This window comes from Chanodichthys erythropterus, chromosome 12 (genome assembly GCF_024489055.1).
Source record: "Chanodichthys erythropterus isolate Z2021 chromosome 12, ASM2448905v1, whole genome shotgun sequence".
NCBI lineage: Eukaryota > Metazoa > Chordata > Actinopteri > Cypriniformes > Xenocyprididae > Chanodichthys > Chanodichthys erythropterus.
Window position 1 is genome coordinate 49,768,701 of NC_090232.1, and position 27,622 is coordinate 49,796,322.

Below are 27,622 nucleotides of genomic sequence, written 5' to 3' on the forward strand. Positions count from 1 at the left end.
TCACTGAATCGGACACTTGTCCAGTGCTTTGCCCTGTTTTCTGTTGCCTTTGGGGCCGAGAACCAGCCGTAGGTCTGTGCCGAAGCTCGGCCTGCGCGCCAGCGGATAGACCGCCCCGCAGGGAGCTTCGCACACTGATGCTTTGCTCCCTTTGTCCGCCTGTCGTGCCGCTCTAAGCGCCTGGTAGGAGCGGATAGACACTTTCCGGTGCTGCGAGGGTCCTGTCTCCAGTGGGAGCCCTCCGCGCCGCGCCAGCGCCTCAAACACCTGCTCCAGATTCACACTGTCCTTGGCGGAGGTCTCGAACAGAGCGCAACCGTTCCCAAGAGCGCGCAGCACTTCAGTCCGCGACACCGCGCGCTGCTCCGAGGGCAAGTCCACCTTGTTGGCGCAGACCACCGTCGGCACACACACCTTCTGCTTATGCAAGGCTGTTTTGGCCGCTACAATCTCGGCGTGCAGAGCGCGCACCTCCTCAAATGAGCTGCGGTCGTCAAGACTGAAGACGAGCAGGAATATATCACCTGAAACACGAGAGGTGAGAGAGCGTCAAAACAATATCTATCTGGAAACATAGTTTCAGGCTATTCAGAAAAAAAAAAAAAAATGCAACATTGTAATTAAAAGTGCATGAAGAAAGTTAAACACATGAACCAAAGACACTCCTGCTTAAAGTAGTGGCATTTATTGTTATTTAAAAGAGTTTATCATAATATAAATGTATTTATGCTAAAGTAGCATATTTATGATTTATGTTCAACTCAATTTATGTATTGGAGAAATGTAGATTTTGCATTGCAAGTCTTATTTTTGTTCTTGAAAAAAACATAATATTTCATCATTATTCATTTAGAGAGTTAATCTGAGATTGAACCTTTGAGTGATTCTTATGCTTTAAAACTTAGTGCATCCATTCAGCTTGTAAATACAAATAAATGCAGTGAAAAATATGTTGTGAAAACAAAAAGGCTCCATTCAGAACCAAAAATATTTAGTTAGTTATCGTCTACAGCTGTTCATCTGTGTAATGGTGCTTTATAGAAACCAATACACTGATTTGAAGCACCAATTAGGCATCAACGTCTCCAAAACAACAATTTAGCAGTTCAGGAACGCTATACAGCCCAACTTTATCTGGATAAGAGTGTATTTGAAACTTTTACGCACCGGTGAGGATGGAGAGTCTCCTCTTGGCAGGGAAGCTCCGTTCCCCGGACGCGTCCAGGATGTCTATCTGGTAGGTCTCGCCACGAATGTGGTAAAGTTTCCGGTGGAAATCTTCACATGTGGGCTCGTATCGCTCCTCAAAGCCGTCGCGCAGGAACCGGCGCAGGATGGAGGTCTTTCCGACCCGCGGCGCGCCGAGAACCACGATGCGCCTGCAGTTCTGCGGTTTGGTGCTGGCGTGAGGCTCGTTCGCCAGCGGCTGGAGACGCGCGTGTCCGTGTAGGACCAGCGCGGCCAGCTGGTCCAGAGGGGATTTTTTACAGTCGATGGACGGATGCGCTTTACCCAGACTGGACGCCCGCACCACCCTGGCTTTCTTTTCCTGCTGTTTCAGCTGCGTCGTGGCCAGTTTCAAGATGCCCATTCCTGCTTTGGAGAGCGTGCTGACTTTAAACCCGGTCGCGCCGAGTCTTTGCGTCGCGCTTTTGTACGCGAGGAGGACGCTGGGCGAGCTGGCACCGGGCAGAGCGCGAGTCTGGTGCTGGATCACCTGCAGGGCAGCAGCTTTCGCACTCTGCTGCAGCTCCATGACGGGACACATTGAAGACAGGTAGACCTGTTTTATGTTTGTTTGATACATCCACCTCGAGCTGTTCGCTCTGCACGAGTACTTCAGTGTGCCAGCGCGCTACTTATACCCGCGTCCACGTCATCCGTATGATTGACAGGTGCGCAACGCGTGTACCCTCAAGGAACAAAACGTTTTGCGGAGCAGTGCACGATGATATAGGCCAACTCTCTTAATAAGAGCTGCTTACAGCTGCGATAAAGGCTGTTTAATGAGGGATAATTAGGACAGAGAAAATTAATATCAATAAAGAAAAGAGAGAAAAAAAAAGTGAATAAATACGTATTTATTTCAAAGGAAAATTAATGAAAAGGTTTATTAATGTATTTTAATGGCTGAGAGGCAAAAAGGGGGAAAAAAATCTTTAATTTTGTTTTTACAAATATCACGAGGTTATGAGTAAAAAATGTAATAGTTTTCTTAGAGTTTTTCAATTTTACCTGAAAATATTGGAGAATATTTTTATGTAATTTATTCAGTGATGCCTGGGATGCAAAAAGGAAAAAAAAAAAAAAAAAAAAAAAAAAAATCTTTCAAAATCTACTTAGAAAATATTGTTTTTACCAATATCAAGAATTTATGAGTAAAAAAATTAATAGTTTTCTTAAGTTTTTCAATTTTACCTAAAAATATTGGAGAATATTTATATTAATGTAATGATGTCTAGGATGCAAAAAGGAAAAAGAAAAAAAAAATCTTTCAAAATCTACTTTTATACAGAAAATATTGTTTTCACAAATATCACTCATTGCCAAATGATAATAATATCAATAATCATAATAATATAATAATAAACGTGACGTTAAAAAAGTATATAGCCTAATATTAATAAATATTTAATAATATCAATAAAACATGCAGTTTAGAGGGTCTGAAGGGTCCCTTTAAAAAAAAAAAAGTTTTCTTATGTCACCTTCTCAAAATGGCTTCCTATGTGTTGGTTAAGCCACTTTGTTTTTAATAGTTTTTAATGTGAATTGAATTGAAATGTGAATAAGAATTTTTTAAATAAAAATAATTAATAACTGACAAAATATCACATAACATTTTTGTAATTAAATGCAGTTTAATGTATTTGTTCCAAAAACGTAATCGCGTCACGACATGACCCATAAACAAAAAAAAAAGTTAAGCAAATGAATATTTTGGAAACGACGTTTTTCTGTGCAGTTTTTTGCGCTTTTGATATCCCCTAATTTTAATCAGAGCTCTGCAGCGGTGAAATGCTGTAAAATATGATTTTTAAACTTAACGTTACCTCAGCTTACCTAGCACGGCTCTTTCGCGGTAACTGGATCCTGCGCGCGCAACCGTTGCTACGACAACGCGACCGCGCTTGGACGTGACATGCTGTAAACAGACGCAGCAGAAGGTCTTCAGCCGTATAAACTTTCTCTGTAATAAAGCCTGTCCGCTGTTTTTTTTACTAATGAAGTAGTTCCTGAGTTTCTAAGAGGGTCTTTACCAGCATATAAGACTGCCACATGTTTTGACGAAAGTTTGTTTGTTTGTAGTTGGTTTGCTTGAGCTCTGGCTTCATGGCGAGTGTCGGGAAATCAACCAGCAAGATTAATAAAAGAGAAACGAGGGCTCGAACTCCATCAGGTATTAAACCATAATAATATTTACTTATTAACATGTTTAGTCATTCAAATACACGATTAAATCAAGACCAACTTCATGTTCCAGTTAATATAGTGAATATTAGAAAAAAAGCTTCAGTCAGGTGATCAGATCACGTGAGCAGAATGCTTGTGCTAATTTTTTGCATTAAATGCCACTTGTTTTGATCATCTAAGTGACAAACTGTGTGTATATGAGGTTTGACAGAGAGATTGATGTGTGTCTGAGTGTCAATATGACATAGACTCTGGTCACTCTCACTTTCTCACTTCCCATGATGCTCTGATGAAGCAGAGGAGACTTCCTCAATTGGTGTCCTCTATTCCCTGAGATCAGTCTCACCTCTTTTTTTCTCCTCCGACATCCCACCTGTGAAACAATACAGGATGTTCTGACTCCTCAAAAGGAAAGGCTGGAAGAAGCAGAGGACATTGGGATGTGTTTGAATGGGGTAAAAAAAAGTTATTGTGTTTTTACCATGGCAACAGCCATCCGTCTCCACAACGCTGAGGATGCTCAGGCTTATATAACAGCATGTCAACTCTAAATGACTGTGTGTGTGTGTGTGTGTGTGTGTGTGTGTGTGTGTGTGTGTGTGTGAGTGTGTGTGAGAGTGTGTGTGAGAGTACATTGGGTCAGCTGGAGTCGGTGTGGAGCTGTATAGTGACTCATTAGTATTCGCTCTCATCTGTGTGGGCTGCTCGTCTCTCTCTTTCTCTGTTTATTAAAAACACACATTTGTCTTCTGGTGGGACATCTATTGACTTTCATAATGATTTTATATATATATATATATATATATATATATATATATATATATATATATATATATATATATATTTGGTAATGAACTAATGATAGTTTTAATTCCTTACAGTTACAACTAGACCACTGGCTTTCTACATATTATTATATTATATTATATTATATTATATTATATTATATTATATTATATTATATTATATTATTTTATATTTTATTATTTATATTATTATAATTTTCATTTTATATTGTCAATTTAAATTTACAATATAAACAAATTGACAAATTTAAATTACATTAAATTTACAATAATAATATAATATAATTCAATACACTTAATTTTAATTAAAATTATATTATGTTATGTACTATATATATATATATATATATATATATTATATTTTTATATTGTAAATTTTTATATTTAATTCTATTACATTTAAAATAATTATATAATATAATTCAATACACTTCAAATGTTTCATATTGCACTAATGTTAATTTTTTATCCTATTTTTTCATTTTATATATTTTTTTCAAATGACATTTTATTATTTTTTCACTATTTCTGTAATATGTTTTATGTTTGATAATGAAATAATGATAATTTTGATTCTTTACCACTAGACTGCTGGCTTTCTAAATTTAATTAAGATTATTATATTATATTATATTATATTATATTATATTATATTATATTATATTATATTATATTATATTATATTATATTATATTATATTATAATGTTATGTACAATATATGTATACTATTATTTTTATATTGTCAGTTTTTTAAAATTACATTATATTACATTTACAATATTTCTCTAATATATTATAGGACTAATTCAATACAATATTTTGTTTGTTTAATATGTTATAAATTGTTATAAATGTTTTATATTGCACTAATGTTAAATTTTCTATCCTATTTTGTTCAGTATTTAATTACAATATTTATATAACATAATACAATAATAAACAATTTTTTTTGTTATAGTGTACCAATGTTTATTTTATACCCTTTTTTTCATTTTATATTTTCTTTTTTTTTTATCATTTCAAATTACATTTTATTATTTTTACACTATTTCTGTAATATTAATACAACAAATTGTTATATTGCGGTAATGTTAATTTTATATCCTATTTTTTCTCTTTTTTCTTTGATTTTTTCCCCCTTATAAATACAGATAGTTGTATGATTAAAATACAAACTAGCCTTATTTTAATTATTCATTAACAGATTTTCCAGTTGAAGAAATTCCTTAATGTTCTTCTGTCACATGATGAGCGGACTGTAATCTCTCGAAACTAAAGCTCATTACTCTCACACACACATAAACTGCTCATTTACAGTCATTGTGTGTTTCGACGCGCCCCTGAGGTGTTTCCAAAACTAAAAGCGGCTGTCATATTTGATTGAATATCTGATATTATTTCCCCTCATTATTACGTTGGTGTTTTTGTCTCGTTGCTTTGATAGTCACTTACTGACATTTACACCAGCAGCACTTCTTTTGTTGATAAATGTTTTGTTTTCTCTTTACAATAAGAGATGTTGTTTGTAGAAATTACATATTGTAATGTGGGGTTTTTGTGTGAGCAGACAGCGAGTTTGTGTTGGATTGATCATTTGTTCTGAATATGTTGAATATTTGATGAGGAAAGGTCATTCATACTATTTACACTGCAGTTCAAAAATTTGGAGTCAATGATATATATATATATATATAATACTTTTATTCATCAAGGATGCATTAAATTGCTCAAAAGTTACGGTAAAGACAAAAATTGAAATGAATGACATGAAATATCACATCTCTTCACACAGCTGTGTGGTTGTGGTGAGTGAGCGTCTCGTCATCTCTTGTGTGTCAGATAAGAAGCTCTTGAGAAGCTGTGAGGAGATCTCATCATCATCATCATCATGTGTGGGTGAGGAAGATCACAGCGTCGCTCTGAACGGACACGACATCCAGAGTCTTGCCATCACAGCACAAGACCTGGAAAGAGTGAGCTTCACTCCTCATTCACACTCAAACTCGTTTCAGGTTCTGGAGCTTCTGTGTTTTCATGTCTTGCTGCTTCTTTCTGTGCAGCTGCGAGTCCCTAAACCGCCTACAGATTCCCAGAAGCCCAAATCCATGACCCGCGTGTACGTCCGTAAGATACGCCCGCCAGACGAGCTCGGCAGAAAGGTCAGGGTTACCGTAGCGAGGCCCCTCCCACAAGAGGATGCTCCGCCTCGTCCATTTGAATATGCAGGTAGGGTGGGCGTGGCTGCTGAACAGGAAGTTCAGTGTGATTGGTGTTTCTGAATAGATGTTTCTGTGTCCAAAGGTCCCGGTGGGCCGCGGTTTGATGCGCAGGGGATGGTGCTGCCGCACAGCATTCTGGGATGCCTGGAGGATTTTAAGACAGAGATGCAGCTGCGAGGAGAGACGGAGGTGAGAGTGGCGAAAAGCTGAACTGACACATCATGTTTGTGTTGTTTTAATAATTACATTTCCCTGCATCATTTTTGCTGAATGAAATCAATACTTGTTTCTTACTAATTTTGGGTTGTTGATTTTTTTTTTTTTTTTTTTCCCACATTTTTTTTCTCACAAAATATGGTGCGTATGTTGCATTTTTGCTTTCAATAACCATTTGAATAATAATAATAATACTAAAAAGTGAGGAAGTCTTGTTTTATCCCTAAATGACCAGAAAAACTGCCACAAAGACATGATTCATATCTTCCTCTGAGAAGGTTATGACTTTCTGTTCAAATTTTCACATATGCTGAGAATTTTTTATGCCTAATCCTGATTTTAGAACTACGTCTAGAAAAGCCAAACATGACCCAGATGTTTTCTGCTGCATTTTACATCCAAACAGCAGCAGAAAATTATAGATTTTGCTTATTTGTTCATCGTAAACTTCTTTGACATTAAATTGAGTATTTGGTTATATTTGTTTCCACTCCTTTGCTAATTGTAAGTTAAATTATGCATTTTGAATACTCATTTTGTCATTAAAACTAAAAATATTTGACACTTTTGTTATTCTGATGAGTTCATCAAAGCTTGATTCATACGTAAAATTTGAAAAATATTCATTTTATTTTGTGAAAAAAACCGTGATGGAAAGATTTTATTGATATTTTTGAACTCGGCATCATCAAATTAGGAAAGTTAGGGTTGTTTGTAACACAGACGCAGGACTGTGTTATACTTGTAACACTTTCTCTTCTTCAGCTGGTTCAGCGGATTCCAGACGGACAGACACTCCCCCCTCTAGTGGTGGAGACTGAGAATGACAGCGATAAAGCTAAAGATCTTTCAGAAAAGGGGTGGAGCCACCAGAGCCACGCCCTCCAGCACTGGTACCGTCACATGACGGAGAGACGCAGACAGCAGGACTTCATTTCACGTGAGTCTGTCCTGTTTCTCAGTAGTAGGGTACAAAATGTATTTTTGGTCTGTCAAAAATTAATGTGCGCACTTAAGATATTAATGAAATACATTTGACTCTTTTAAATTAGCTTTCACCGAATTTGATAAAATTACATTTAAATTTCATTCTGCTTTCTAAAGACTGGACAGAAATCATGCGATTTATAGTGATTATTTAAAAATAAACAAATATGCACATATTTTTGTAAAAAAGTGCTCATTTCAGATATAAAACACTGTTTTTTTCCAAATAATATTTAAGTATTTGGTTTAGTATAATGAAAATATAAAACCAAATTTTCTAATTTAGCAAACAATGATTTATTTAATAATGTGTTTTATATTTTGTTTTACCTCCCTATTTGGAGGTCTTTTGTGTAAATAAAGCAAACCATACAAGATCACCTCCTCCTCAGATGGTCACAGTTGAGTTGGACCATTCACATGTTTGTTAGCTGTGTGTAAACCGCTCTCAGACCACTGAACCGATGCTTTTTGACTCAAATGGGTGTCCTGACGCCCCCCAAAACACTGTTGGGTCCTTATATAACTAGTCCTGCAGACTGGTCTCCATATATGGAGAAGCTTTAGCTAAACTGATGAGTCGGTAAAGACTGCAACTCACTCAGGCCATTTCCTATAGCGCACCTTTATGAGTCTTATTATCCTTACATAAAACACGTAATCTGACTCTTCAGACGCTGTGTTTTGTAACTGGATTATATCCTGTAATAGTGTGCTATGATGATATTCCTCTGATCAAAAGCTCCACACAAAGAGACCGTATGCTCTCATACTGCGTGTGTTTCAGGGTTCCTGCAGAAGCCAGCGGCGTCTCTACTGATGAACCGCTCCGGCAGATTCAGACGGATCCAGGAACAGAGGGATCGGATTCAAAGAGGACATGTGAGGCTCTGTCCATCCGTCCCATCCCTTTATACTATGTTTATACACGTGTCGTCCCTTTATACTATGTTTATACACGTGTCGTGATAAATCTCCTCTGTTAAGACGTGTCCAGGCCAGTGGAAAACACCAACACAGTTCCCCATGCATCTGATCTGTATTATATCACAGCATGTGGGCAGAGATAAATCATGTGAAACAGTCGAATCCCTCACAGTTTTCCCTGCTCAGCTGCATAAAGTTGATCTTTTTCATTTGTCTTCAGACTAATACCTGTTTCTAGGAGTTATTTGTGTTGCTTGTTATATTTATTGCCTTTTTAGTGCAGAACTTTCACATTCACATGTAATTTGACTTGCTCTCTGAAATAAAGCCAGAGCAAAATGAACTGAAATTTGAATTTTGTTACATTTTTTTTTTCTGGTAATGTATTTCCTAAAGTTTTTTCTAGGCTTAATTATATAAGTACAGTAGCATTTGAAAGTTTGTGATTGAGAAGGTGCTAGTAATGTCAACATCATGGGTTTGATTCATAGGGAACGTCACACCTGACTGAGTGTGTAGCTTCAATGCATTGTAAGTCAGTTTGGATGAAAGCACAAATATAAAGTCACAGTTTCTCTCGTTCTCACACTGCTGAACGAGGTTTGATGGACTGTCCTGCGTTCAGCATGTTGCTGGCGTGTGTTTTCAGGGTCGGCGTGTGGGCAGTGAGTTCTGGAGCCTCCCGCAGCGATACGGAGACGAGATGAGTGGGATCACAGCCACTCTCACACGGAGCGAGAGAGGAAACCCTCCAGACGTCACACGCGTCGGACAGACGCTCGCCACACGCCTGGAGTCAGGTGAACACACTTCCCAGCACTCTGATGCTCTTCACACACTTTTGATTGTTTAAACAGGCTTTACTTCATTGGAAAGGCATGACACTTGTTGACTTTTGTGACACTTGCATTGTGAAAGGGTTAAAAAGGGTTAAATCTGCTGTAGAAATGAATGGGAAATAAAAAAAAAAAATTAAATTGATCAGCCACAATGCAGAAAAAAACCCAGCAAAACAGAATTGCGCACAATAATGAAGGGGTTCATTGAAAAATATTTTTTTAAAAATTACAAAAAAAACTAAAAAACAACTGTATAGATTAATTAATTGTATTTTAAAAATAATGGATCATAAATACTGCATAAATATTATTTAGTTCCATAAAATTCCCTCAGAATATAAAAAATATATATATAAAAATATTATTGAACAAAAATATATTACATTGATTTTACAAAAAAAAAAAAGGTATGAGGTGTTCGGCACTTAATGTGACCCCTAAATGATGTAAACCAGAGGGTTAATGTTGTTTATTATTATTACTATTATTATCATCCCTATAAAGTCTACCATATAATATCTGATACATGCATTTCTAAGGCCTCTAAATGATCAAAACTTTGCTGAAAACCCTAAAAAAACAACAAAATCTACTACATGTCGTCTGATTGATAGTTTAGACATTTTTAGCAAGTAACATTTCTTTTAATTGTACAAATGTCCACCTTCAGCTCATGCTTCATGTGTCTGTGAAATCTGTACTGGTTTTATAAAGTAAATGTATGAACACTTGCTGGACTGAAGCAACTTGATTATCCAGACATCATTTTATAGAAAATCAAAAATGATCATCAGGCTTTTTTATTTGTTCATCTCTCAATCATTATTGTATTGCATGATATGTTTTAAAACTATACAGAGTTCTGATCAAACTAAGCATTTAAATATCATCTAACTAAGACATAATATTGGCAGATATAGAGTGACAGCTGATATTTATATACATTTATTGTACGTAGTCGCTATACTGTTATAAATATCTCATGGATTTACATTACAAGCATCAGAATTTCATATAAATATCAGCACATGCACCAAATTGCATATTTTTGCTCAGTTTGGGCTGCTGTATCAGACTATATGAGCCATAAAAACCCGATGGATCAAATATGATACACACATGCAAGCTTTTTTTTAAATGTTTTGTCTAAAGGTTCGGAAAATTAGATTTTTCTGACTATTATTTCATATGTCAGACTTAAAGGGTAAATAAAAGTTTACATTTAATTTGTCTTCAAAACTACTTTGAAGCAGTTTTGCAGCACAAACTGGACCCACGTGACAGAATCAGGCTTTACTCCTCAAGAACTCTTTGACGTTACATAACTATAACAACAACAACAGATTGCAAACATGTGTCAATGTTTTTCACAGAAGAACTTTAACAGCAGCACATATTGTGATTATAAGTCGTGTAATCCTTTCCACATGTTCTGTCGCTATAGCAACAGTCTCTCTGATTAAAGCAGACATTTACTTTGAACCTGTTGATGATCATGAAAAACGAATCCTGTAAGGTCATCGGCTGTTAAATGAAAACTGTCTGAATTATATCAGATCAGACTGTTGTTGATTAACTGTCTGAAGATGAAGCTTTGTAACGAATATGAAGGTCATTTACAGATTGATTTAGTCAAATGAAAGGAAATCTGTTTGTCTGCCTTTTCATCAATACACAATACGCCGCATACATAACACCTAGATTGCTGGAAAGTTAGTGCAATTTCCTCTGAATGTGTTTGTGTGGTATTTGTAGATAATGGTGTGTGTTTGTAGGTACTGTGGCGTCTGACGCAGTCATCAGCGGCTGGGATCAGAGTTTGTACCTGCAGCAGCGGCTTCATGAACTCAAGGACACGCTGAGAGACTTCAGTCCTGTAAGACACACTCCTTTGATTTCCACTGATTTCTGTGCTCGGATATCGTTTATCAACATTTCTACGCTTTCATTAAAAACATGATTTCAGGATTTACTGTCCTTCTTCAGACATTTAGTCCCACAATGTAGGATGTTATTATCGTCAACTAAAACTGATATTATTAAAAACATTTCTGTTTATTGAAATAAAACTGAAATAAAATCTAAATTTTAGCTGAAAAACTAAAACTTAATAAATTATTAAATGGAAATATTATATAAAATGACAAATGAAATTACTGAAATTACATGGTGATATAGATATATATATATATATATATATATATATATATATATATATATATATATATATATATATATATACATATATATATATATATATATATGATCAATGACAACTCACATCAAAGCAAAATAATTTAAGCAAATTCAACTTTTAAGTTATATGAGATTCAACTAAATTTGATTAAAAAAGCTCAAATAAAATATAAAATTATTATTATATTATTATTATTATTATAAAATATAAAATATAAATATTAGTTGATAATTAATTAAAACTGAATTTGAAAAGCACTAAAATTATTAACTGTAAATAAATAAAAACTAAAACTAACTAAAACTGAAATAAAAATAAATTAATCCCAAAATAGCAATATTTTTAAAATGACAAATGAAATTACAAATAATTACACTCTAAAATATTATATGATCAATGACGTGTTTTTAACATACTTTAACTCAAAATAATTAAGCAATTTCAACTTTTTTTTATAAGTTATATAAGATTATCTACATTTTTAAGTTTTTAAATGGACTATAATTCAAGTTGAAATTACTTGTACAGCCAATTTGAAAAATTTAAGGCAGCAACTGAACTTATGTTTTTAAGTTGAAATACGTGGAGATTTTTTCATTGTTAACTAAAATTGACATAAAGCAATTCAAAAGAAGGTGAAACAACCAAATTCAAAAGATCAATAAAACTAAAACAACAATGGGAAAAACCTGCTGGACATGAAAATTCAGTGTGTTAGTCAGTGCACTTGTGTTCATTGCTGCTCAAACTGGTGAAAATTAAATCACATTTAAACATGTTTTCATTTCATGAAGGCGTTTGTGAGGCAGTAGAAGAGTAGTGCTGAAGTTTTAAGCACATTTAGGTGTTTTTCTGGTTCTGTGTGTGTCAAATTCTCATTAAATAGATGTGTTCAAGGAGAAAGACAGTAGCAATGCCAGGCAAGGAAAGCAATAATGTAACCATCAGGATGCAAATATTGCAGTGACGACACACTGCATGCCACACAAAACCTGAAAAGGGAAGCCAAAGCTTCTCGATCGCCCCCAGGTGGCTGGATGCAGTACAGGCCATAAACCCCACCTTCTCCATGTAATAGGACATGAAACAAACTAAACAGTCAAATTACACATCAAATTTTTTTTTTTCCAAAGATGGTTTCTGTCATTTTAGGCAGTTTTTATCACGCTGATGTTAGTGTTCATTCTTTAAATAAGTTTGTTTTTAGTTAGTTATTTGATGCTATAAAAACATTGACCATCTTTTTTTACAGTCTATGGATGTCACTGCCATCTGTGAGATTCTGTATGGCGAATATTGTTACAATAAACTGGCCAAAAGTTTGGGGTCAATAAGAAATTAGTACTTTTATTCAGCAAGGATGCATCAAATTGATCACAAATGACAGTAAAGACATTTATAATGTTACAAAATATTTCTATTTCAGATAAATGATGTTCTTTTGAACTTTCTGTTCATCAAATAATCCTCAAAAACAAAGAGTATCACAGTTTCTGCAAAAATATGAAGCAACGTGATTGATTTCAACATTGATAATAATCAGAAATGTTTCTTGAGCAGCAAGTCATCATATTAGAATGATTTCTGAAGGATCATGTGACACTGAAGACTGGAGTAACGATGCTGAAAATTCAGATTTTGATAGAAAACAGCCATCTTAAACTGTAATAATATTTCAGTTTTTTTCTGTATTTTTGATCAAATTAATGCAGCCTTGGTGAGCAGAAGAGACTTATTTCTTTCAGAAACATTAAAAAATCCCCAAACTTTTGAACACTGAGTTAATGGATGATGTTCAAGCTTTCATCTTAATTTTCTCATAGTATAAAGCTTATATATATATATATATATATATATATATATATATATATATATATATATATATATATATATATATATATATATATATAAAAAGTAAAGCAGAAGCTAACTATTGAACAAAATCTGAATGGTGTCTGCACATTAAGAGTTTCAGACTGAATTAGTCACAGATTTGCATTGTGAAGAAAAGGAGAAGAGCCATTTTAGTACAATCCTGTGTGAGTGACAGGTTGATGATGTCCATTAGCAGACGCGGTGTGTCTGTTTCTGCTTTGAGAACATGTTCAATGTGCAGTAAGAGCCGGAGCCGCTTGAAAGACTTCAGGTGCATACATTGTTCTTGCGTCATGTGATTTCACCTCAGTACTGAAGCAGCTTCTTCTCGCTGTCCTCCTCTCATTCAGACGTCTGGATCAGTTCGGTCGGCCTGATGATGGTGTTGTTGTTGTTACTGTGTGGTTTGTATTAGTATTCAGCGGCACACATGTTCCCATCAGCCCCCAGAGAGCAGATCCGTGCATCTCCTGCGGTCATTACCAGCCATTATCACAGTCAAGCTCTCGTACAGGAACAGCGACACACGCTGGATGTGCTGTTTGTGCTGTTGTGTTGTTCCTTTCTCTCACACATGGACTCTTTTGCTCTTGACTTTTAAGATTGGCAGCATTGCTTGTATTGGAGAAAGGAATCCCAGAAGGCTTTGCACTTGCATGTCAATTAGAGCGAGGACAGGGACAGACCGTGTTGATCCTTCTGTAAAAACACTGATGCTGTAAAGTACAGCAGACTTACTCTGAGATAAAAAACGTGATGATGAAGAGTGTCCTTCAAACACACACCAGTGTTAATCACCTGCTGGGATTAAATCTTTAACAATGTCTGGGATAAGAAAAGCTAAAGTGTGGAATTGGATGCACTTTGAAATGGTAAAAAATGATCCAAAAAAAGTAAGATGCAAATTGTGCCAACAGCTCATGTTCCACTTCTGCCGGCCAACTTTAAAGAGTTGAAAAGACTCAAACGGACACAGGCAGATTGCATGAAAGACTGGATTTTTTTTTTTTTTCTCGATCAGGTAGGGGAAAAGGGATTTCAAAACATTTCAGCCAGTTGTAATTTAATTTTTGGATGCTGTGAATGTTTAGCTAAAACGACTATCACTCCAGTAAAGTTGACAATTCTGGATATACTTTAGTTATTTTATTTAATTTCTTTAATTTTAAAGTATTTATTGATCACTCTGCTTTATCTAATTTAACTACAGTGGTGTGAAAAATTGCTTTCCCCCTTCCTGATTTTTTATTTTTTTGCATGTTTGTCACAAAGATAACACAAGTAAACACAACATGCAGTTTTTAAATGAAAGTTTTTATTATGAATGGAAAACAAAATCCAAACCCACATGGTCCTGTGTGAAAAAGTGCTGTTGAAACACAACATAACTGTGGTTTATCACACCTGAGTTCAGTTTCTCTAGCCACACCCAGGCCTGATTACTGCCACACCTGTTCGCAATCAAGAAATCACTTAAATAGGACCTGCCTGTCAAAGTGAAGGAGACCAAAAGATCCTCAAAAGCTACACATCATGTTGAGATCCAAAGAAATTCAGGAACAAATGATAAAGAAAGAAATTGAGATCTATCAGTCTGACAAAGGTTATAAAGCCATTTCTAAAGCTTTGGGACTCCAGCGAATCACAGTGAGAGCCATTATTGTCAAAGTCCTGACCTCAATCCTATTGAGATGTTGTGGCATGACCTTAAAAAGGTGGTTCATGCTAGAAAACCCTCCAATGTGGCTGAATTACAACAATTCTGCAAAGATGAGTGGGCCAGAATTCCTTCACAGCGCTGTAACAGACTCAGTATGACAAACATGCAAAAAAATAAAAAAATCAGGAAGGGGGCAAGCACTTTTTCACACCACTGTAGTTGTGGCTTGTGTTTTGTATAGATGTTCCCCTGCACTTTAGGCATTTTGCACACATTTGTTCTGCTCCTTATGACTTGATTATGACTATTTCGGATTTTTTTAATTATTATTTTTATTTATTAGAATGGTATATTCTGTTCTAATACAGTTCTGTAAATTAATTTTTGATTGTTTTTCGGTGCATCAATGTTGCGCTGTAGAGTTAAAGCTTGCTTGCACAAGCAATTTAGCTGATTTAATTTTAATGGTTGAGACATGTGAAATGCATACCTACTGTATCTGCAGTTTGTCCTTTCTGCAGTTATTTATGTATATTTTTTAGGTTTATTGATCCAAAATGTTTTTATTCATTTTCTTGTATATCTTTGTGTGGTGTTCTGTACATCGTGGCTGTGAATGTTTATCCACATTGCCTTTCATTTTAGTTTAAAAAAGATAAAAAGTCAGTTTCGTCTATCACTTGACAGGCAGTTTGGTTGCTTTATTAGAAAGTTGTTTCTCTGTGCTGTGTGTGAAAGAAAATAAAAGTTGTCTTAAGACCCGGGTATAGGCCTTACTTCATTTTCCATGTCCCACTCGCACGAGCCTTTCAAAGTACTCCTTGTGTGTGTGTGAGAGAGAGAGTGTGTGTGTGTGTATTTCTCTCTGTTCTCGTCGGACTCTATGTACTTTTCCGTGGTCTCAGGTCCAATCACAGCTCATCTGCAGATCTGGTTTCTAAACAGCTTAGCTTTCTAAAATAAACCCTCTCAGAAGATCATCACAGACACTGCAGCATGTTCAGCTGGAGTGTTTGTTACTCTCAAGTCAACATCTGCTCTTTCATAGTCTCAGAGGTTGTTTGTCTCAGATGTTTCTCATTAAATTCCCCGGGAGAAATTAAAACAGATTGTATCATACAGTAAGAGAGTGTGGAGCAGCTCAGATCATTTGATGAGAAATCTTCCAGTTTATATTGACATTTCAATTTATCAGAAGCTGTTGAGATCTCATCTGTGCTGTTTCAGGAGGTCGAGGGTCTGGAGGTGCTCGGCTCTGGTCTGTCAGTGACACGATCTCCTCTGCCGGACGACAGAGAAGAGGAGGAGGAGGATGAAGAGCAGAAGGAAAACGAGTACGACTGTGTCCTGTCACTCTCATCCTGATGTGATTGGCTTGTGTTCATGTTTTTTCTCTCTCTTCCACAGAGACCCTCTGGCGCTGTTTGATGATGTCATCAGCGAAGTGGAGCTGCGTCCCGCTCTGAGGGTTTGTGGGGATCTGGCGCTCTGGACCGGCAGCACTTCCTCCCACCAGGTACGAAGAGATGAAACTAAAGGTCTAAGGGTGGGCGGCACGATCAGGATCTTATATCACTGTATGAGTCACTCTATATCACCATATAGCAGTATATATATATATATATATATATATATATATATATATGATGATGCAGTGCACATTCAGAGCAGTAAATGAAACCAACTCCATCTGCTTTATTGATTTGAAATGTTGCAATGTTGCTCGGCAACCATAGATAATGTACCTAAACCTTGAGCTTAACAGATTAAGAATTTGAATTTGAATTTTTCAAAGCGCTCTCATGTCACATGGGCCTGTGTGCGTGTGTGTTCAGGGGCAGGAGGGCGTCTCTACCAGGCTGATGTTTGAGACGGTCATGGGACAGAGCGTGAGCACTGATCTAGAGCTAAAGAATGAAGGAAGTACTGCAATTTACTACAGCTGGGAGAGGCTGACACCAACACACTCACACACTCAACACTTCTACTTCAACAACACTACAGGTACACACACACACACAGGTTTGTTTTCGTGAATTGTGAGGACATTCCATAGGCACAACAGTTTTATACCTACAAACCGTATTTTCTATCACCCTACACCTAAACCTTTTTTACTTTCTCAAAAAAACTCATTCTGTGTGATTTATAAACCTTTTGAAAAATGGGGTCATGGGGTAATGTCCTCATAAGCCACATTCTCCTTGTCATACCCATGTCATTATATAAATTTGTGTCCTTAATTATGTCACAAAAACACATGCACACACACACATACACACACACACACACACACACACACACACACAATGCGTTCAAGTTTGGGATTTCATTGTTATTGAAAGAAGGCTCCATTTATTTGCTCAAAAAAAAAAAAAGCAGTATTATTATGAAATATTACTATGATTTAAAAGAGCTGTTTTCTGTATGAGTATATTGTAAACTGATCCTTCATAAATCATTCTAATATGCTGATTTGATCAAGAGACATTTCTGATTATTATCAATATTGAAAACAGTTTCATATTTTTGTGGAAACCTTGATGCATTTATTTTTCAGGATTCTTTGATGAATAGCATTTATCTGAAAATATTTTTTGTTCATCCTGTTAGACTGTCAGTTTAATACATCCTTGATGAATAAAGACCCATTCACACCAATAATGATGACTATAAAGATAAAGATAAAGATATAATTCAAAAAATTGTTATGAATATAAAAGAATAGCACTGTCCACACCACACCAATAAAGATATAGAAAAACAATACCATTGGAATCACTTTCAGAACGATTTTTTCAGCTGTTGAACGATAAAACACTGACAGCCAATCAGAATCCATTCTAATTTAAGGCTTGCGCATTTAAAATTGCAGACAACATTGCGGAGATGTTAATCGCCGAGGTTCGGAAAAATCCACCACTGTTTGACAATTCAAGCCCCCTTTTCAAGGATACTTTAAAGAAAATGAATATATGAAAATCAATCGGTCATACCCTCAGAATAAATGCTGGGAAGTATTAACAAACAGTGTAACATAAAAATTACCTCAGTTATCCAGTGCAAGTTTCAACAACATTGTCTTGCTTCCTTTGAAATTGCAGTGAAAAAGACTAGGTGTTGTTTTTATTCCACTATATTGACTTCATCAGCTAAATTCACTGTTAGATTAGATCGATTACACTAGCTATTCACTCGAAGCATGCTGAGGACATCTGCTGGTTAAAGCTGTGTAAATGCAGCAAAAATATGTTGTACACACTTTGAAACCACAGTGCGTGAGCTTAGACTAAATTCATTGGTGTGGATGTATTATCTTGGAAATGGAAATATAGTTATCTTTATAGTTATCATTCTTGGTGTGAATGGGCCTTACAAACTTTGAACACTGACTATACACATTTTTCCACATGTAAAAACTTTACTTCCTCAAACAGACGATTTGATCCCATGAATCTTATTTCTCTTCCTGAGCACACATAAAATCCTTTATAAACAAACACACTGCTCTATCAGCGGCGATCTTACCTGGCAGCACTAAACGCATCAGCTTCACCTTCAAGAGTGTGTCTGCGGGCATCATGACTGAGGTGTGGCGTTTGAACACACACCCGGTGCTGATGGGCGGAGCTTCACTGCAGGTCACTCTGAGGGGTGTGGCCTTAGATGAAGATAAAAGTGCACAGCAGAGAGCAGCACTCCAGGTGTGTGTGTGTGTGTGTATACTGTATATATAAAATTCAATGATATTGATCGTTAAAATGATACTGTGTGTGAGCAGAAGGAGCTGGAGCGGAAAGCGGCCGTGTCGTTGTGCCGATGGATCATCACGGATCTGCTGAGAGGAGTTTGTTCTCCAGAACGGCCGAGCTCTCCTGATGATCTCTACATCACAGACGAGGAGCTGTTCCTCTCGCACAACCCTGATGTACGTCATTAAAGTACACACTACTATAATCAACATTATTAAACAGAGTTCTAGCTCTGACATCTGATAGGATTCCTTCAGAATTCAAATTTCCTGATAATTTACTCACCCCCATGTCATCCAAGATGTTTTTGTCTTTCTTTCTTCAGTTGAAAATACATTTTTGAGGAAAACATTCCAGGATTTTTCTCCATATAGTGGACTTCACTGGGGTTCAACGGGTTGAAGGTCCAAATGTCAGTTTCAGTGCAGCTTCAAAGAGCTCTACATGATCCCAGACGAGGAATGAGAGTCTTATCTAGAGAAACCATCGTTCATTTTCTAAAAAAAATAAAAATGTATATACTTTTCACCACAAATGCTTGTCTTGCACTGCTCTGCGCTACACATTACATAATCTGAAACCGCAATTTGGACCTTCAACCCGTTGAACCCCAGTGAAGTCCACTATATGGAGAAAAATCCTGGAATGTTTTCCTCAAAAATTTCTTTTTGACTGAAGAAAGAAAGACAAAAACATCTTGTATGACATGGGGGTGAGTAAATTATCAGGAAATTTGAATTCTGAAGTGTAAAGCTGTTGATAAAAGTCAGTATACATGTCTATGACTACACATCAATGAAGTACTGTAATAATGTGGTCAAAAACTCATCCACAGTCCAGCTAACGAGCTATAGGAATCGTTTATTATGATTATTTTATTTATATTTTTATTTATATGATTTTTTTATTACTTAAATTATCATCCAGCCATCACTATTAAATAAATATTATGATATTATTTTAAAACATCTCAATCCCTCCTTCAAATGCATCACATCAAAGCTGGAATATACAAGCTCACAAATGAATAAATCTGGGTTTTCTTAAGATGTCACGTACAACATAATATCAGACTCCTTTGATTTACCCAGAAAACCTTGAGATGATCATCAGCCCTTCATAACAGCTTGATGAAAAGATTCTCATCATAATAAACGCAAAACAGCACTCGGATGCATTTTAGTTCAAAAGATGATTACATTTAATAAACATAATGCTGTGTTCAATGTTATTTAGTCACATTTCTTGCTGTTCCATTGAGAAATATTTTCTCCTTACATCATCTTTAATATAAAAGAACATAATAATAACAGTCATTCAGTCAAGTTACTGTATAATAGAGTATTATATTTGGGCCATTGTGTCTGTTTTGCAAAGTTTCATTACTTATTTCCATTTATAAGCATTAAAGACTAGGGTTGGATTGAGGAAATCACAGCTGTATCTTCACGTCCTTTACTCCAAAAAAAAAATATGCCATGCACATCCACCACATACACACAAACATCAGCCTGACACTCATTTTGCAGACTTTCTCCTGTAATTGTTTGCTCGTTGTTCGGCCTTAACTCACACAGTCTTGTGAAAACACACAGAGAACAGCTGGGCGATAATCAGCTCCATTAAGCGGATAATTGCTTGAGTTGTGTAATTTAGTCCAGAACATGACTGAGGGCCTCGGTACAGCTCAGCATGTGTCGGGTCCCTTGTGTTCCCGCCGGAGAACAGCGTTATTGAACCCTGGAACTGACAGACCATCCTCGCATTATGAATGCAGCCGAAACACATTGTTCCTCCAAGCAGAGCTGATGGGTTACAGTGGGTTTTTGTTGTATATTTTTGTCTGGTGTTCTTTCACTGGGGTGTTTTACACAGTTGCAGTACCACCGTGAGCCTGTGGAGGCACTGCGGGGATTATGGGAGCAGGTCAGCGGCCGACACGCACCTGTGTGGGATCTGTCATTAAACACACTCAGACAGGTACATCAGGAGTGTCATGATTCATCATAAAATATCAATGTTTGCTTTAAGGATGATTTTCTGGATGTCAAGAACATGTTCAGGTCACCCCAAAATCAAAAGAAATGAGATAAGACATTTTGTTTTGTTAAAATAAATGCTATTACATTTTTTGGGGAGCATTTGTGGCTGTGTATATGTGTATATATATATTATATATATATATATATATATACACATACACTGCCCTCCAAAAGTTTGGAAACACCCTAGAAAAGTGGGTTTTTGGACAATAATGGCATGAATCCTTTTTAATTTATGATAATTTTGCACTGATAAGGGGCAACACAAACTATGAAAACATATTTTATTACATAAACAGTTTATACATAGAAAAAAAAAAAAAACATTACATTTTCGATTCATCAAAATATCCACCATTAGCAGCAATTACAGCTCTGCATAATTTGGGCATCTGAGCTGTCAATTTATTCAAATATTGACTGATATATTACTCCAAGCCTTCTGAAGCATTGTCCAAAGATGATTCATACTGGTTGGACACTTCTTACGGACATCACGGTCCAGTTCCTCCCATAGTAGCTCAATTGGGTTGAGGTCGGGTGATTGGGGAAGCCCAATCAGACATGATGCCAGCTGACTGTTTCCTCTCCAAATAGGATTTGCACAGCTTGGAAGTGTGCTTGGGGTAATTGTCTTTTTGGAAGGTGAAGCCCTGACCAATAAGGCGCTGACCAGAAGGAACAGTTGCAAAATGCTGTGGTATCCATGCTGGTTCAATAATCCTTGGACATGATACAGGTCACCAACTGTTCCTGCTCCAAAACAGCCCCACACCATCACACTGCCATCTTTCACCAACTCTGCATCTCACGTAAAATCGTCTCTTTGAGCCAAAAACTTCAAATTTGGATTCATCCGTCCTGAGCACCTTCATCCAATCATCTGCTGTCCAGTTTCTGTGCTTCTTTGCCCACTGCAGTCTCTTTTTCTTGTTGTTTGATCTTAGCGGTGGTTTCTTAGCTGATATTCGACCTGCTTGTTGGAGTCTCCGATGGACAGTAGTACATGACACTGGTTCATCATTGAATAGCCTTCATTCCTTAGAACTATTACAGACTGATGTGTTTCCAGAGAAAGCTGCTTGCACCTGGACATGTTATCAATAAACACATGGAAACTCTATAAAATGGGCCAAACAATTCATTTGATTGGCTATTTGGAAACTATCTGACCTAAATTGGGTTCTGATTGGTTCATTGTATCCTAAACTTAATTGGCAATCAATTGTTGAAGCTATTAAGGTGTGCTGACCCAAAACTCTTTTACAAACCTGAGCCAAGTTTAAACCAGTATCCAGGCATCACAGCTGGCAAAGGGGCATGTCTGACTTTGACATGTAAATATTGCCATTATTATGTAATCAAAATGAAAATTATTATTGCTGGTCTTCAATGATAATGTCAAGTTACTTTAATGTATTTGCACCAAAAAATGATAAGGATTTATGCTGATACTTTCCAAAACCACACTTTGCCAGGGTGTTTCCAAACTTTTGGAGGGCAGGGTATGTGAATAACATAACTCTCTGTACTCTGTGTGCTCTTTGTACAAGTGTGTAGTTCTACCAAAAATGATTTGTCATCTTTTACTCACTGTCATGTCAGTCCAGACCGGTATGACTTTCTTTCTTCTGTGGGACACAATCATCACGCAGCACTTTTTCAATACAAAGACAGTTCAAAGTGACCTAGAAAGCAACATGGCCATATGACTTGTGTACCATATTCAATTATTATTAAGCTGTATGATCGCTTTGTGTGAGAATCAAACTAACATTTAAGCAGTTAATTCACTGAAAGTCTCCATTGGTTGTATGGAAACAGGTAGTGTGAACAATCTGCTAAACGTCTCAAGAAACAAAGAAAGTCACACAGGTTTGGAGCATCATGAGGGAGAATAAATGATGTACTCAGTGTGTGTTTTGTCCTCTAGGTGGTGCTGTCCATTCCTGAGACAGATGGTGAGATCAGAGAGACGTGTTTGAGTCAGTTTAACTCACTAATGCTGGAGCTGCAGCGGCCACAGATACACACACCTCCTGTGACATCAAACATCATCGGGTGAGACACACACATACACCTCACCATGAAGATCCAGCCACATGTTATCACAAGAAAACCACATAATTAATGACAAGGACATGAGATAACGATTCGAGAAGAAACCATTTTAAATTCTTACCTGTTTATGTTATGACTCCGGGCCATTGAGTTATTAGAAAATAACGCACAGCCGAGGTGGTAATGTGTCCACAACGTGAAAGTCACCATTAGAAAACAGCTGAGCTTATTGTAAATAGCACAGAGTAATTGCTTCGTCTCCAGTTGGCCCAAAGCAGACCTCGTACATGCTCATACCAGTAATCTTATCAGTTATTTACTGGTAATGTTACTTCCAACTGATTTACTGGTATTTACCATTAAGAACTGTATGTGTGAAAGGGCATATTGAGAATGATCATTATCAGCGAGACCTCAGAATGTTGTGACTGACCAATCAGAATCAAGCATTCCATAAGTAAACCCTTTGTTATGGGGATAAAATGTCCTTGTTTTTGTGGGATAAGTTTTTGAGGAAAACAGCTTAGAAATCATACTAAGGTTATGTGTGTGCCAAAGCGTATTTTTTCAGAAGCTAGCGTATTTTCCCAATTGTTTTCAATGGGAGCGCCACATTTTTAAAATGCCAGGAGCGTAACGAGGCTCTGAGCATCTATTTCACACTGAGCGTTTTTGACCAGTCGAGTTGAAGAATGCTCAACTTTGGGTAAAACGCAGCGCTGTTACTTTGTACCCCTCTGTCCTATCACAGTGGAGAAGGGGCGGGACAAATACAACACCGACCAACCGCCACATTCTGCTTGTACATCAACAGATGACAACAACAAGCATAATAATGGAACAAAATCATTCAAAACAAGAGCCAGAGCAAATACTTTACATCGTATTGACATTTTTAATATAGAAAAAGCACAGAAACAAACCATCTGTGAAATTAGCGATTCGGTAGCGCAGTGTTTTTTTCAGTTGAGATGCTTTGCTTGAGATGCTTTGCTTCGCCTAAGTGTTACTAGTATCCGCATAGTAATACTAATGGCACTTATGCAGATATTTCTTGTCTTAGCAAGCAAAGCGCCTAAACTGAAAAAACGCTGCGCTACCGAACCGACATTTTCCCACAAGTTATTCGACCTGTGACAACACCAGTAATACCAGTAATACCAGTATCGTCAGGGTGGTGCAGTGCTCAACATCCATAGGAATGAACTGAAAACGCTCGCTTTGCTCTGCGCCAGTAGACACGCACCATTATGAATGCCCATGTGCAGTTTACTTTCGCTTTAGAATTAGAGCCATTTCGGGTGCTGCAATTGACCCTTTGCCTGGAGTTTGATTGACAAGCGATCTAACCAATCATAACACTGAATCCGCCATTTTGTCCGACAAAGCAGTCAGGAGTTAGAAGATAAACCTCAGTGGATTTGAACTTGAAAAATGGTGTGTATTTATGTCTTTCTGTGTTTGAAACAACATTCCCTCTCATGTTCATTCATGTTTATTTGATGCTATAAATGAACTAGTAGGAAGAGATGATCGGTTCACGAGCCGCTTGATCTGAGGCACTAGAGCGATCTGTCACGACACATTAAAGAGCCACAAAACCGTTTTTATTGTTCGAATTTCCTAAAAAATTACAGAATTTGAAAGCTGGGACTTTGCTTAATATCATAAGTAACCTGCTCTGTCTTGTCTGTCGACGTGTTGTCAGTGTCCTCTTTGCTCTGCGATGTATTTTACACTGCATGACAGCCCATGGCTTGTCGGACAAAGCAACAGTAACTAAGGGGGGCGGGTCTTTTCGAAGGGTCAATTGCATGAATGGTAGGTTCATTATTATTCTTCACTAAAAACACATCAAATCAGTGCAATGACAAACTCGCTTAAGTAGGCACTTGTACATTTCACTTTGAAACCAAATCTTCTGCTATCGTCTTGTCAGTCAGGAGTGTGGCAAAATTGGTGAAGTGAGGTGAAATCTGACTCCTGCTGCTGATCTGTACCGCGACTCTTGTTCGGCTCATGCTGAATTGAGCAGATGCGTTCAGTTTTTAATTGAAGTGCCTGTTCTCTACATAAACTAAATGATTTTTATTATTATAAAAAAATCAAAACGACAATGGGGACAGTGCCGCGGCTGGCAAGTGATCGCAGCAAGCCTACTAGGCGTTTTCAGCAGAGAGCTTAGTGTTTTCAGCTGGCTAAAAACACTTTGATGGACACAGCTTAATTCAAAGTAATGGCTAGGTTTAGGGTTAAGGGAAAGAATATACAGTTTATACAGAATCATTATTTCTATGAAAAGTCTTCATACAACGTGTGTGTGTGTGTGTTTGTAGTCTGCAGTTATGGAGGGAGCTGTTGGACGGTTTAGTCAACGAGTCTGTGAGATTGAGACACAAACTGGGACTTCCAGAGAACAACACCTGGAGTGAGACGACACACAACCACCACACCTGTGAGTACACACACATAAACACACACACACACATGTGTGAAAGACTGAGGACGGTCTAACATTTAACATCATGATCTGCAGTGGAGCAGAAGGAAGAGCAGAGGACAGAGGGAGCACTCATGAGACGAGCAAGTGTTCGAGAGCTGGAGGTGTTGAGAGCAGCGGAGGTGAGTGTGATGAGTGATGCTCACCAGTAGAGGACAGCAGATGCCATCAAATCTCAGGCACTGAGTCTCCAGACATGAGTGATCATGTGTGCCTTTGAGGAGAGTGTGCTGGAATTTACTAGAAAGCACCCTCAGGGTGTGGTTGAGCTGTACATGGACAAACTCCAGTCAAGTTCTCTTCAGAAAGTGAAGAAAACAGGCTGTGCTGTCTATGTAGGCAGCTCACTAGAGCGCATCTCTCGTTGACTCATGCTCTGTGGGCGTCATGGTAACAGCTCTCAGTGAGAGGACAGGTGCACGTTTTTACACCATGTAACAGCGCAAACCTGTCTCTCTCTCTCTCGGTCTGTCTCTCGCACACACACTCGCTCACAGCAGGAGTATAAACACTCAGACTGACGCTCTACACTCTTACAAATATGTGCTTTTAATACTGTGTGTGTGTTCAGGAACGTGGGAGCGTGAAGAAACTCATGCCAGAAGAGAGGAGGACGGGTGCAGGAGAGAGAGACTCCAGCTTTACCACTGAGAGTGCTGAACACAAACACACACCGCAGGACACATACAGAGCACTGCTGCACACACAGGCAAGACACACACACACAGTGATGTTTCAGCACACATTCACATATCCAGTCATGATTCATACTGTCATATTCAGTCATAAGGTGATGATATCTGTGTTTTTCAGGTGTATGCGCTGATGGAGAGGATGGTGGATTCTCTGTGTGATTTACTCCATGACTCTCAGACAGCATATTAATACATCTGCCTGTCTGTGTTTCTCTAGTTACATGTTGTCTAAAGTGTCAAATCTTAATTGTATTGGTCAGTATATGTACTTTTACTGCTCATAAGAACATTTTTCCTTCAGTTTGAAACACTTGAAATGGCTGTTCAACTCTGAAATGGTTCAGTAATGAGGAAGGGAGTTTATGAGCGCGTCCTTCAAGCTGTTAAGTTCAAAAGGTCTAGCTGGTTATTGTCATTTCTCTCTGCTGCTGGATGATGTAACTGCGCCATATGAGTCTTTATGTTATAACAATCTATATATTCTGATAAAATAAAAAAAGTGCTTACTCCTACTGAGTAGTGCTTCTGCATTGTGTTGTTCAGACTACCCAGCATAAACACAATGCTGTTATAGACAGTTTAAATAAAATATGCAGACAATAATGAAATATGTTAAAATAAATCTTTATACAGTATACATTATAGCAGAGCAAACCTTCAAAAATAAGTAAAATACACAGTAAAAAAGGGTAGTTGTTTTTTTTTTGTTTTTTTTCCCCAACCACTGGGTTACACATATCTTTTCAGGCTGCAGCTTCGGTCCGTTGGACTGACCGTTTTGAACCAATTTGAACCATTGCCGCGGTAACAGTAGTTGCGCCCAATTTCAGAGACCGCATCCTCCAGAGGTCGCATTTAAAGGCTGCTTCATCGAGTACATCTCATTTAAGAATGGTAAACTTTAGATTGCAAAGAACAAAATTACAGTATTTTACACCTCACAAGGAATAACAGTCAGTTTTATTACTGTTACTTTCTTAAATAAGACATCCTTGATGACATATACAGCCTTTGGCCCTTTACTAGTGCATATTAGTTTTAAAATACCGTTTTAATTTTAAAATACAGACCTCCTCAGACTGACTGCAGAACGGGGTTGCCAGGTCTTCACAACAAAACCTGCCTAAATTTGCGTTTTTTGGCAGGGCTCCCCTGGTAAAATTTGCATTCCAAGCGCTAAATATCATGTTATTTTGGGTCGATTCAAAAAACAATCCGTTGCAACAGTGTAAAAGTAGCCCAACTCCACAGGAAAACCATGGACTTGGCAACACTGCGGCAGAAGATCTGGACTCTATCGCAGCTTTCATTGGCTAAGGAGCTTCCAAGAAGACGTTTGACTGATGTGCGCAACCAATCACATTTCTTTTTGTTCCGCGTCAGGTTTAGGGGCGTCTCTACAATAACAGACCGGCGACATGCATCTAATAT

General features: G+C 37.3%; 3 protein-coding genes across 4 annotated transcripts in view; 2 read left to right on the plus strand and 1 right to left on the minus strand.

Annotated features, from left to right (window-relative positions):
• On the minus strand, nucleotides 1–3,281 carry rasd2b (RASD family member 2b). The gene is made up of 3 exons (XM_067402526.1): nucleotides 3,261–3,281; nucleotides 1,168–1,855; nucleotides 1–524 (listed from the first exon to the last, which is right to left on the minus strand). The coding sequence occupies exons 1-3, from the start codon at nucleotides 3,279–3,281 to the stop codon at nucleotides 1–3; spliced, it is 1,233 nt and encodes a 410-aa protein (XP_067258627.1).
• LOC137032441 (B-cell receptor CD22-like) overlaps nucleotides 1–27,622 on the plus strand; it is a 900,294-nt gene that overhangs the window by 44,324 nt on the left and 828,348 nt on the right. The window lies entirely within an intron of this gene.
• On the plus strand, nucleotides 3,153–26,640 carry mycbpap (mycbp associated protein). 2 transcript variants are annotated; one of them, XM_067404832.1, is made up of 19 exons: nucleotides 3,153–3,400; nucleotides 6,061–6,194; nucleotides 6,282–6,447; nucleotides 6,523–6,629; nucleotides 7,422–7,596; nucleotides 8,431–8,525; nucleotides 9,196–9,370; nucleotides 11,185–11,285; nucleotides 16,369–16,475; nucleotides 16,549–16,657; nucleotides 16,977–17,145; nucleotides 18,616–18,845; nucleotides 18,923–19,069; nucleotides 20,769–20,873; nucleotides 22,869–22,996; nucleotides 25,333–25,451; nucleotides 25,533–25,618; nucleotides 26,068–26,205; nucleotides 26,310–26,640. In XM_067404832.1, the coding sequence occupies exons 1-19, from the start codon at nucleotides 3,334–3,336 to the stop codon at nucleotides 26,379–26,381; spliced, it is 2,430 nt and encodes an 809-aa protein (XP_067260933.1). In that variant the 5' UTR covers nucleotides 3,153–3,333; the 3' UTR covers nucleotides 26,382–26,640. The 2 variants fall into 2 exon arrangements, with proteins under 2 accessions (XP_067260933.1, XP_067260934.1); XM_067404833.1 differs by having other exon boundaries at nucleotides 18,658–18,845.